The sequence below is a fragment of the Hippocampus comes genome, unplaced genomic scaffold (genome assembly GCF_001891065.2).
Source record: "Hippocampus comes isolate QL1 unplaced genomic scaffold, H_comes_QL1_v1.1 scaffold150, whole genome shotgun sequence".
NCBI lineage: Eukaryota > Metazoa > Chordata > Actinopteri > Syngnathiformes > Syngnathidae > Hippocampus > Hippocampus comes.
In genome coordinates this window covers 1,186,465-1,199,212 of record NW_017805496.1, presented here as the reverse complement: position 1 = coordinate 1,199,212, position 12,748 = coordinate 1,186,465, and the positions used below count along the sequence as shown (strand labels likewise).

The window sequence follows — 12,748 nt, the reverse complement described above, 5'->3', positions numbered from 1 at the left end:
CCTCCCCCTCCCCCCCACACACACTACCACGGGGAATGATTTGTCCATGTGACGGCTCGATAAGGGGCTCCTTTCTTGATAACTATCTTTTCAGAAAAAGCCATCGCCTGTGTAAATATCTGCTTTATTAGGGTCGCAACGAAGGGTCAATTCCTCCTGGAAGCTGAATTGATCCCACAATAACATTCATAACATGTAGTGGAAAGCTGAAAAGGGGTCATTGTTTGGTATTTACAAACATGATCACCGTATAAATGAAGCAGGACTGACAGGCCCACAGCCTCCATGCTACAGCCGACATATTAAAGTCACTTTTTTTTTTTTTATTTGACTGCTGGAAGACAGTGACACAGAGGTCCATTAATAAAACATCCTCCATTATTAGGGATGCGTAATTTCCTTACCTTACCCTTCCACTCATTTAAATGATCGAAATCCGGCACGATATGACAAGGGACTAGATTTCCCTGGACGTACATATCCTATGACTAGTTAATTAAGTCATTATTTTTTAAACAAAGTTAATTATGGTCAAGATACTTGGAATATATTTTTTTTAAATATCAATTTAATAAAGAAGACGAACAACATGACCAACTGTCAAGACTGCCCATTGCATTGTTGCATTTAACTGAGTGTTTTTGCATTTTGTGAGAGACTCGGGCTTGTGCTTCACTGAGGATCTTGATTATTCTTGGCGGCAGCGAGACAACCACCGTGGCCAAGCTGTGAATGCTTTCCATCATATTTAATTATGTTACTATGATATTTTTTTACAGCACTAATTTTCTTGTTAAAAGAATGTTTTTGCAGAGGCTGGAACGGATTAATGGCATTTACATTCGTTTCAATGGGAAAATATGATTTGTGTTACAGAACATGTTAAACTTGCGTGTAAAGGCACCACCACCATATTCGTATTAGTGTACAATATTTTTTTTCATGTACTTTTTTTAAAAATACAAAAATGATGGAGTTTTTTTACTCAAATAAAGCCGATAATCATATTTACACTTGATTTGAAAGGATGCAAACGATCCAATAACATTTGGCTCCAGTCATGACCTCATCTCGGCCTAATGCGTCTCCATCAGATTCCACTTCCTGTGTAGCTGTCCCCTTGCCTTCCTGTGTGAAGTCATTGCTGAGCATAACCGTATTAATTAAGCTTCAGCATCTGCTTCTCCTGAGTCAAGCATCCTCTCATTGATCTCGCCTCCAAGGTGCCTGCCTGCCTTCAATTTCTCTCCTTCTCTGCTTTCCGTGCACTAAGTTGGCGCAGACAGGAGGGTCATTGTGAGTGGCGCCCACAGGGGAAATGAACTGTCGAGGCGCTTAAACTAACGCAATCAGCTCCATCATTGTGGGGAAAAAAAAGAAAAAAGGAGTCGGGGCTTGAAGGGATAGGTCGCCGTGGCTGAAGTCATCCTCCCCAGAGGCCCGTGGTCAAGGTCACCTCAGGCCGAGAGACTCCTTGTAAACTGATATGACCTCTGCAGTTAGAGAGAGCAGAGACCCGGTGATGTCAGTCTACTGTTCCGAGATTTGATGCAGCAAAACACTAAGTATCCGAGACACTTGGGAATACCAACCAATAGCCTAAAACGTATACCGGATGGTGAAAACCAACGCAAATCAGAATTTCAAAATGTATTAATATCAGTTTCTGTCTTCATTTGGAACAGGTTTGTTACTTTAAAGTCCCGAGTTAGTGCTCATGAGTTAGGGCCCGACGGCTTTTTGTCAGGATAAAATGCCATCCAATTAATTAAAAAAGATATATAATGCATAAAATTGCCCCCCGCTTCCCAATGCATTTCAATGCTCGTCAATTATGTGCAGATTTTTGCTATTCGTGAGACAGGCTGGTCCTTATTACTTGTGAATAGCTGGGGATCAACTGTAAATACTGTATATTTTTAAAAAATAACTTTGCCTTTTGGTCCCCAGAATGTGTTGTGTTGTGCAACACATAAATGATGTTAAAAGGACATTCATTCTTATGAAATATGTGTTTGTGCTTCGAGAATTTTGATTTGTGTCACATGTATCTTCAATATATGTTGCACTGGTTTTGTTTTATTGCTTGATTTTTTTTTTTTTTTTTTTTTTTTTTACTGTGACTTGCATGTTGCATATAAATAGTTTCATCCAGTGACAATGAATTCCTTGCACAACTTGAATTGCTCACCTATGCATGTAAAAATTCAGATTTGTTTTGAATGGCAGGTCCGTAGAAGGATCCCAACAAATTTCATTAAAAGGACACAAAGGTTATAATATAGATTTAGGTAACACCAGTGTTACTTGTGCACAACTGTTGTAAATGGTTAGAGTACGATACATAAATGTTGACATAAACGGCATATTTGAAGGACCACAATCGGCCGATTTAATAATACATTCAACTCGATTGTGCAATTGAAACCTTTGTTTTCACGACAACTTGATCTCACCATGGCCGTTCATTGAGTGTATGACGTCCCCTGGGCACTGAACCCGCAACATCCTCCAATCTGCAACTTTTACAATGTGTCTAATGTCCATATATTGCCCCGGGGTTTCCTGCCCTACATGGAGCACAGATGTCCATATAATACAATACGACGTGTTCATTGTTGCCATTTCTGGGTTGGGGGAGGAGGAGGTCATTTTTCGCGTTGATAGATGTGAGCAATTACAGTCAATGGGCATGTAAATGGTTCTTGCAGCAAGCGCCGTGAGAACGGACTGGGACCTTAGTTTGCGCGCGCATGTTCATGTCTTTGCTCATGAAGCGTTCATAGCAAACGCCTTCCAAAAAAATTCCAAATGTTATTTTCAACATATTCAGTTTTTACCTCGACAATGTAGTATCGCATTACAGTGAAACCTCGTTTATCGCGGAGGTTGCGTTTCAAAAAAAAGAACCCACGGTCGTCGTCGGTGTAACTTGACGAGTTGGTGGATGTTCAACAGCCTTTATTGTCCACACGTCCATCGCTGATGAACACCATTTTTGGGTGAAAAACGGTGACAAAAATATACAATGATACATTGTACAACATACCTTCGTGCATCTCAACAACAAACACACACATTAGTCACGGCCACATCGCGTTTTGCCTTCTAAACAGGAATTTAGGAGTAATTAGAGGAAATCGAAGCTCTCGCTGTGTGCATCGCCTGCTTTTCGTCTCTTTCCTCAATCTGACGTAACTCCGAATCACCATTCCACTACTTTCCGCTGCTCACTGCAATCTTCAACTCTAACAGCAGGGGGCACAATAACCAAAAAAATGAGGAGTCTCTCGCAAATAACCTACATTGTCATTTTAACATTAGCGTGAACTTAGAATCACGGCAGTTACCGTCAGCTTTATGTTTTACAGTTATTACCCGATTCAATACTGTACTATAGAATGAAACCAAAGATCAAAACCTGATTTGTTGCAAACGTAAATTTGGCTAGCCGTACAGAGACTAAGCGTGGAGACTGTTGACGTTGGTCCACAGTCCTTTAGCCAATCAGGATCCACAAAGAAAAATCTGTGAAACAGAGAAGCCGTGAAAGGTGAACCGTGTTTTAGCGAGGGTTCACTGTGTAGAAAACACAAACTTCGGCTTTCTCATCTTTAGCGATGTAGCCAACAAGTCTTATGTATATCATGGCTGTTGTAGCCTGTATTGAACAGTTTTTTTGAAACATATACTGTTGTAAATCAAGTATTTTATGTGACGGCTCGAGTTCTACCACTGTTTCAGTGGACGCAAAGCTGATGCGGAGGAAGTCGATAAAAAGCACAGTTCGTGCTCACTTTGACTGTGAACATGTCCCCTTGCTTTTATGTTTCTCTCCTTGGCCTCTGCGTGTCCATATGTCGAACAGCCAGGCAGCAGGGCCACCCCAAACCCTTTTGTCCCCCCCGTCCCCAAAAACAAAGACCCCCGCCGCATGGGGTTACCCCCCACCCCTCTTTTGTTGCTGAAACACAGATTTATCTGTGACTGTGAAAGGCACCATTCCTGACCCATTCACCGCGGCTCTACTTAATGAGCTTGTTCAAGTCTGGGATGAAACAGTTAAACACAAACCTTAAATGCTGACGTATTTTGTGCTTCTGGAGCCTTTTAAATCAACGCCGCTCAGGGCTGTATAAATTTGACAAATGAAACAAAATGAGATGAAACAAAATGTCTGAAAACGTCATCTGCCCAATTGGGTTGTCTTGCAATTACTTGTTGTATTTGCATTTTCGACCGTTAATGTTTTGACCATCATGTTGACTTCTCTTAGGCTACTCATGTGTTATTTCTCTTCAGAAAATGAAACCCTTTGGTGAGGTTGCTGTGTCCGTATGACATTTGGCAGACACGCTGGTGATGAAGAGTTTGTTGGCCCTCTAACTTGTCATTTACAAGAAAACAAGGTCAAAAAGTGTTGTCAGTAACAAGCAGATCGTTGAAGGGTAGTACAGCGTCCCCAATAAGATCTTCAGCTTTTTTATTTTTAAACAACTTTGACCGTTGTTTACAACGCTTTTGTCCTGCTCGATAGCTCCGGCCCGCGTCGCAGCATTTTTGAACGCTTTACTGTTTCCACAAGTGAATTGGAGTGCGTGAAACACGTCGTCGATAATCAAAAGTCTAAAGATTCTCCAGTCTGCTATTTTAGTTTTCCCTCGAGGTTCCAAATTTCAGGATCAACGTTTATTTGTGGCGTGACTGTTATTGTTGACTTCCTGATGTTTATAGCACTTTGGTTCAGCCTGCTGGAAGTGATCAAGCGTCCCCCTTAGTGTGGGAACTTCGAGTGAATCTTGGGCCTTTCCCCAAATTTTAAATTCAGCTTGTCATTTGTGGTTGGTAGCATGCTGTGTGTGTGTGTGTGTGTGTGTGTGTGTGCGTGCGTGCGTGCGTGCGTGCGTGCGTGTGCGCACACAGGGGGCTGGAACAGGCTCAAACGGAGGGCGTCCTTGTGCTGTTTGACACACACACACACTCACACGTTGGGAAAATCTTTTGGTGACGAGCGCTCTGTTCGCATCCACGAAAATACGCATCGGCACAGCTGCAGTGTGTTGCGGGTGTCGGCCGATCAGAGAGCGGGACGCTGCCGCTCTGGTAGGAGAAAATAAATCTTGGCTCGTTTTCAACCTACAGCACCAGTTACGAAATAATAAATAGAAAGGAAACACTGTCGAGGTTTTGGAGGTTTTGGCCTCCGTGTGCCTCACGATGCAGTTTCTTCACTTTATCAAGGGTTCACCAGTCCTTTTTTCGGTGTGTGTGTGTGTGTGTGTGTGTGTGTGTGGGGGGGGGGGGGGGCTCGGGGGGGGGGTCCTCTTCACTTTTTGGCCCCCGGAGGGGCATGTTCACCGGGGGAAGGGTGGCAGGAGGGTAAGAGGTCTGTCCCTTTTTTCTCTCTTTCTCCTCCCATATGACCAAGGGTCCATTGAAGAGCAATGCGACAATGTGTTGCCGTGGGTGTCCTCGGAGGTGGGGGGCACGGTGCCGCATGAAGGATCCACTCCTCCTTCCTCTTTGAGTAAATTTGCTCTGGCCGCCTGTCCGAGTGGCAGCAGGGGCAACATCGCTCCTTTTGATTTCTTTTTTTTTTTTTTTCTTTTCACTTTCTGTATTTATTTTTCCCTCCGCGAGGCTACATATTGGAGTGGGTGGAGAGAAGTTGTAGGTGCTTAGCCACTCCTCCCCCTCCCCCGCCGCCCCCTCAGGCTTATAAAAACCTGCGGGGGGGGCTCCGGCACACAGCAATGAAGTCCTTTCCACAAGGTGCATTCGCTCATGATTGTTTCTTGGTCAGACCTGCAACTTCTTTTTTTTTTTTTTTTTTTTTTTTTTTTTTTTTTTTGCTCAGCTCTAAAGATGAAGCAGTGGCACCGCGCTGTGATGGTTGATGCTTGGGCCCGCTCGGCCCGGCTGCTGTTCTCCTCCATGTGAGGCAGGTGTGTGCGTCTGTAAAAGAAAGTTTGTTGCTGTGTCGCTTGGAACCAAAGAACCTTACAATGAAACTGGTAGGCTAACTGCTTAACTGAGCACATTAATACGACAGTTAGTTAATTTTTATGGGCTGTGATTTGAATTCATCAGACATACTTGTACACTCGTGACATTTTCTGGCTCCGCGTCCGTTATTGTCTTGTGTGTTTCCATGATTGTGACTTGTAACTTTGGAGCCTTGCATTTGTTTTCTTTTAACGTCTCGCTTCGCCAGTCTGAAATGTTACAAGTTGTGGTTTTTGACTTGCAGGCATGCTATGGATTAGCGTCAGTCATCCTGCCAGAAAGAGAAAAAGTGTCCGGAAATGGCTTCACTTTCATGTTTGTGCATTTTCCTTTGGAAGCATTTCTACCAAAAGGACTGCTTTGCTTTCCCTTTTGTGCAACGCTACATAGATGTTAAATATTGAACAGGATCTGGGACCTTGTGATAAAAACGGGGCAGGGCAGGTGTTTACGCGGTCATGTGGTGCGAGTGAATGAGAAAGCAAAGCTGTGGAAATCGCTGCTCGGTGCGATTGGTACGCTATAGCAAGTTGTATGCCTCAGACTGTACACCGAGTATTTCCAATGGAGTTTACGTTTGTGTTCTCGCTCGCTCTCCCTCTGTGTGTTCCTCAGACGTTTGTCCTTATCTGGATCTGCCTGTGAGACCGCAGAGGAAGAGGAGATGGAAGCGGAGCAGGTTATTACCACAGTCTAAAGATTAGTTGATAAGAGGGCCGCTTTAATTACGCGCCGCTAGCCTCCACGCAGCGTGGCTGACGGAAGGTTGGGTTGGTGGGCTGTGGGGTCAGTGTATGTGTGTGTGTTGGTGTGTGTGTGTGTGTGTGTTTGTGAGAATGACCAAGAGATTACAAGCCTGCACACTTATTATGAAGTGCAGTCAATGTGCATAATCCTTTCTGCTCCAAAACTGACCGATTGGATGATTGATCGCTGTGGCGCTCATGGACCTCTCTGACCATTGCAGATAGATTGACAGATAAATGCTCCTCTGCGTGCGCTCGCTAACACGTTTTAAGGGCTGAAGTCGGGGGAGATGGACACTCGTCAGTTCTCCACCGCGGGGACGTACAGGCGTCAAATGTAACCGATTTAATCGACAGCTATTTTTAAAAAGGAGGAATCGTCTCGAGCCGCTGTCGAACTCAAATTTGATTTCAGCCTCTCACCGTTAACGATTCTCCGATTTCTGTAGCCCTTCATGAAAGCAGACTTACTATCGTTTGTATTTCAATACCAAATCAACAACAATAATTGGTTCATGGTTAAAAATGGCTTGCTAATACTTTAGAATGCAAAATCCAATGTGATCTGATTGCTCGATGAACCATTCAAATAATCAGTTAAAAAAATCTATAGTGACTGTCCTAAATTTTGTGATAATTATAATGTGCAATCTGTTGCAGAAAATCCAGCCGCTTGTTTTATTTAGGCAGCACAGCTGTTCAGGTTTTATCAAAAGGAATGGAAAGGTTCATCCCTGGGAACAGACCGGTCGCAGCTGCCGGTGTGCCCATCACAAATGGCATCACAAAGTTTTTCGATGCGAGTGACCGATGATGACGACTAAAAGCTTCACGTAACTTGGCTCAGCACTTTTCTCATGTTTCAGTCTCAGGGAGCCATTTACCCGAGAAAGACAGGTTGAAAGTTTGTTTGCACCTTGTGTGACAACTGACTTTTGGAGACCCAAAACAGAAACTTTAAAAAGAAAAAAAAAACAATTTGGATGTATCTCATCCAAAACTGAGGACATCTTATTCATTTCATGAGTTTCGCAAGACTCTCAATTGAGAAGCTGAAGCAATGGAGAAATGACGCGTCGGGTGCAAGTGTACCTATTTTGAGAGATACGTTTTTTTTTCTTTTTTCCCCCTCGTACCGCAGCAGTTATTTTCAACCTCGTCTTCGAGCTTTCTGATAGATGCTTCCCATATTCCAAATTGCAACGGTTCGCGGTCCCACGCGCCCGCCGCGACCGCCGTGTCTCACGAGGCCGCACAGCTTTCATGTGCCCAAGTCGGAGCGAGCGGTGACATGACGCTTCGAGCTCTCTGTGGTCTGGAGCCACTTCACAAGGATGCGTGTGTTTTCAACAGAAAACAGAAGCCCCACGCAGAGAAAGCCATGCTGATTCCTTGCTGGGGACAGAAGAAGAAGGAGCAGCGACTTGGGGAGGTGGGTGGGGCTTAGTGGGAAAGTAGACGATCCACTTTTTCGTGTCTAGAGAAAGAAGATGCTGCCTGCTTCATCATGTGACTACTTTGGAGGATGTTGATACAGATTGTGTTGATACAATGTGAGCGGTTCATTTCGATGCCGTATGTGAGGTTGTAAACTTTAACAGTGTTTGATGTTCGCATCTTCGTGTAAAGCGCTGGCAGCAATTCAGTGGGAAAGAGAGTGATGAGCTTGATCCCCAAGTGTTGCTCGGACAACTTTCACAAGGCGGTGCGGCTTACACAGATGTGTCGCGTTTACTCGTAACACGTGACTTGTGGGTTTAGTGGTTGATGACTGGAATTTCCCCCGTAATCCTTCATCATCACCGTGATCATTTATCAAGTCTGGGTGACTGACTTCATTTGAAGTGGGGATGAGCAACTCCGTTCCTGGACGGCCACTGTCCTGCATGTTTGTCGGTGTTTCCCCTCCTCCAACACAACCGGATTCCAAGTTGGAGGAGGGAAACATCGAAAACATGTACAACAGTGACGCTCGGGGATCGGAGTTGCTCATCCCTTATTTAGACCTTAGTTAGTCAGTCTGTGAATCTGTTTTGGTTAAAAAAAAATCTATCGAATTGAATATCCTGAGCGCTGTCGAGGTGGCTAGCCTTTATGTGACTTAGAGAGAGAGAGAGAGGTAGAGAGAGAGAGAGAGAGAGAAAGAGGGAGAGAGAGAGAGAGAGAGAGAGAGAGAGAGAGAGAGAGAATGACAGAGAGAGAGTGAGAGAGAGAGAGAGAAAGAGAGAGAGTGACAGAGAGAGAGAGAGAGAGAGAGAGAGAGAATGACAGAGAGAGAGAGTAACAGAGAGAGTGACAAAGAGAGAGAGAAAGAGAGAGAGTGACAGAGAGAGAGAGAGAGAGAGAGAGAGAGAGAGAGAGAGAGAGAGAGAGAGAGAGAGAGAGAGAGAGAGAGAGAGAGCTGGTGTTCGCGCATGCGAGCGTTAACTATGAAGCAGTGTGAAGTGGAGACATGACGAAACATAGACAGCAGTGTTGGGAGAGAGTCCGTGCCGGGCTGCTAAATATACACTTTGCACTTGACCTTCGTGAGGAAGCACTCATGTCTCTTGGAGCAGCTGTGGCTTTTGCCTCGACCTGTCCTTATCCAGGTGACGCATGGCAGAGTGCGGTGGACTCAAGGTGCCTTCCAGGACCTGCAGTCGCTTCTCCTGCCACAACTACAAAGTGGTAAGGAAGCCAAGATTGAAGGCAGAGCACAGATGGGAGGCGTGCAAGTGAATGGTTTTGTGTGCCGCCAGTATAGCAGAAGGGATTGATCATGTTATCTATGATAAGACTTTATGACAATGAAAGTGGTCAAGTCAGAAAATTGAACTAACACGCGATCACATGATCGTCCGTTTTGCCTTCACAGGAATTGTGGACCTACGAGAGAGAGAGAGAGAGAGAAAGAGTAAGGGTCAGCCTGAAATAGAATTATCGAGGGCGGCGACCATTTTTTAAAATAGGAACTCCCAGACGGAGGCAGGTAACCGAAACCGAAATGGAATTTGATTCGAGCTCACGACTGTCCAAATCGTGGCGAGCGGAAGATCGTCTGCGTTTCTGTTTCTAAAGCACACTTGCTGAGAAAGCTGTCGAAGGAGCGACTGTTGCTGCAATGAACGCTTCAATGAAATGCTTTCGTGAGAGCAAGCCCGTTGTAGCCGCTTTGCTCCGTGTGCGTTGTTCTCATGTTAGAAGATTACTGCATAATGGTGTGTTAAATGCAGAACTTCTAAGCTACTCCACTGGACCTTGAAATTAGGACTATTAGCCACAAAATGTATCAACATAATGGAATTCTGGTCGATCTGTTCTGGTAACACATGAGGTGAGAAGTGCAGGGCTGCACGCGTCGTAGCATAGAGGAATGTTTGAATGGCGCGTGCCATCTCCCAACGTGGGGTCGACACATGCATGAAAGCTACGTGAATTGTTTAAGTGGACACTGGCAAGGAGCTGTGGAGAATATTTGGCCGCTGTGCTAACAAATAAAGGAAATGGAGTTTGCAAAGTTGAACTCGAACTGAGACACACTTAGCACTCGCTTGGGTGAGGTGAGTAGCAACGTCGATGGATTTAAAATGGAAGCAAAGAAAAAAAATCATCCTTTTGTTCAGACGTTGGCCAGAGTGCGGTGCGGGATCCTTGAGATTGAAATAAATTATTTTCAACTCAAAATACAAGCCTTTATGTGTGCGCTGTGCCAACGCACACATTAAGTGCCACGGTCTGACAACACGACAGCTCCGTTTGCTCGTTCTGATGGGTCACCTGCCCCACTTGGGCGCCCAGCGCGGCCAGTTGGTTCATCAACACGTTCGGCTCTGCATTAAAATGTCATGGGCTCTTCCGACCCCTGTGCGGGTGCGACACAGTTGAGTGGAAATGTAACTTTTTGCGCTTGGCCGCTTTAAAAACGTCTTTTGATACACTCCCACAGATGTATTCATTTTAAAATGCGTGTCTTGTGGTGGCGGCTTGCAGCGGTGTTGAACTACAGAGCAGGTGCATTTAGCTGCAGTGATTTTGCGGTACAATAAGAAGATTTCTCCTCCCTTTGCTTCGGTCTCCCCTTCAACCAAAGGGCAATCTTTGACTGAGCTGCCTGGTTTTCCTCGCTCATGCCAGGTTGACCCGCAGCGTCATGAATCTCTCTGTGTCACACCACTTGGTGACTCAGCAAGCAGGGTTAGCGGGGCTGCTTGGATGTGAGGCCGATTTGCATGTTTGTGTCTGAATGAGGAAAGTCGACAGTGATGAGTATGAGCAGGAATTGTTGTCCACTCGTCTTCCTGCTTTAGAAAAAATAAATTGCATGTGTAGAAAGCAAACACATAAAATGTACATCGGTGCAAAAGCTTTGTTGATGAATTGGAAAAAGCCCGAGTGCATGAAATGGGCACATTACACATGCCACAAAATCTTGATGCGTCGTTTTGCTGGCTTTGTTAGTGGAAATAATTTATTTTAAAAATGCTTAAAAAGACGTTCATCATAGGTATAGTGGGGGGCACTTTTTTTTGTCCTGGATTTCAAAGCATTTACACATGGAGATGACTTCACTTCTGCGAACAGACTTTTCTGTTTGTTTGCAGCATAACAGCTAAATGCTGCTTCACCATGTTTGCTTTCAACTCTGGGCTCTGCTAATTGCTTTTTGCTGCACTGATTTTGCAGTCTACAGAGCTCAGTGCCCTACTGGGTTTACATTCAATGAACATTTCTTTTTGATGTTATCTTAAGTTCAACCATTAACATAAAAAAATGTTACTTAATGCTTCCGCTATGCTTTTCCGTCATCTCTCGCCATGCCTCTCTCGTCTTGCAAGGACAGCACTACTTAACAAAGGTTTCAAAGCCAAAATCTGTGATTTGCCCTCTTTCCTCGATTTTTTTTTCTTCACCCCCTCTGCCAAGCCCATACTTTTGTTCGCCCGCCCCCCCCAGGCCATGTGAGCCTCCTGTGTTTACTTACTCAGTGACTGACAGCTACCCATTTCACCTCGTTTTTAATTACAACTCAACCCCTCCATTTACCGGCCGGAATCGACTTCAAAGGAAGCCGACTCACACACAATGGCACGTGAACACTGGACTTCCTTTTGCCTCCATGAGAAGCCGAATGTGTGATTTGAAAGCAGTCCGCTTAATCCTGCAGTGAAGGATTTATCCTACCCCCGCACGCCACTCAACTCTTATTTTGTTTTTAACAGGCTGTTACGATTGAAAGGCGGTCCCGATGGGTTGCGTGTGTAATGTGTGGTCTTGCGCCGCAATAAAGCGTGTGTGCGTGCAACATGTGAGCCGCTTTGATGTGCACACCTGTTGTACGCCGTGACCGCAGCACTGATTCATCTGATGTGAGTAACGCCGCGGCAAAGCCGGGCTCTGTTTGCAGTGTAAACAGCGCAGAATAAGGATCACAATCGTGTCATACGCATCACTGTTCACTGTTCTGCGGCCTTCACAAGCCTTCAATTGCTGCACGCTCATTCAGCCTCATGGACTTGAATTACACATTGAAGAAAGAAAATGCATGAGAACCACTGAGGGCATTGACAATGGAGCGTTAAAGGGGAGGAGCCAGTTTCACCTGCTAACTGGTCGTTATTTTAAAGGAGGGATGTGTTTTTCCATACCGATACCATTCCAAACATTCACTCTATGACGGGGATGTCCAAAATACAGCCCAGGGGCCATTTGCGGCCCACCATGGATTTTTCTATGGTCCGCGGCATATGTTAAAAATGACATTTGACATGGCCCACAAGGATAGTTAAAAATAATAATAATACCGATATCAGGTCACTGAAACATGACTGATTGCTTAAATGTCATCCGACTTCATGCGAAATTGGGAGCACCAAAGTAGAGCATCTCATTCATAAAACAGGGCTTGTTTTGAACAAGCACTGCAATGTGAGCGTACATTGAAAATGAATGGCAGTTTCACGCATTATTTTTTTGTTGTTATGCATTTGATGCAGATGGAGACCCTTTGTTCCACT

At 44.8% G+C, this 12,748-nt stretch overlaps 1 protein-coding gene across 6 annotated transcripts in view; it reads left to right on the top strand.

The window, feature by feature from the left end:
• The window catches only part of nav2a (neuron navigator 2a), a 142,362-nt gene that overhangs the window by 67,853 nt on the left and 61,761 nt on the right, over positions 1 to 12,748 (top strand). The window contains exon 1 of one of the 6 annotated variants that reach the window (XM_019876376.1): positions 5,885 to 6,014. The exons of the other annotated variants lie outside the window; for them this stretch is intronic. Coding sequence (XP_019731935.1) covers positions 6,006 to 6,014 — 9 coding nt within the window. The 5' untranslated portion in view covers positions 5,885 to 6,005. Of the gene's footprint in view, positions 1 to 5,884; positions 6,015 to 12,748 lie in introns of those variants that run through there. 6 annotated transcript variants of the gene reach the window in all.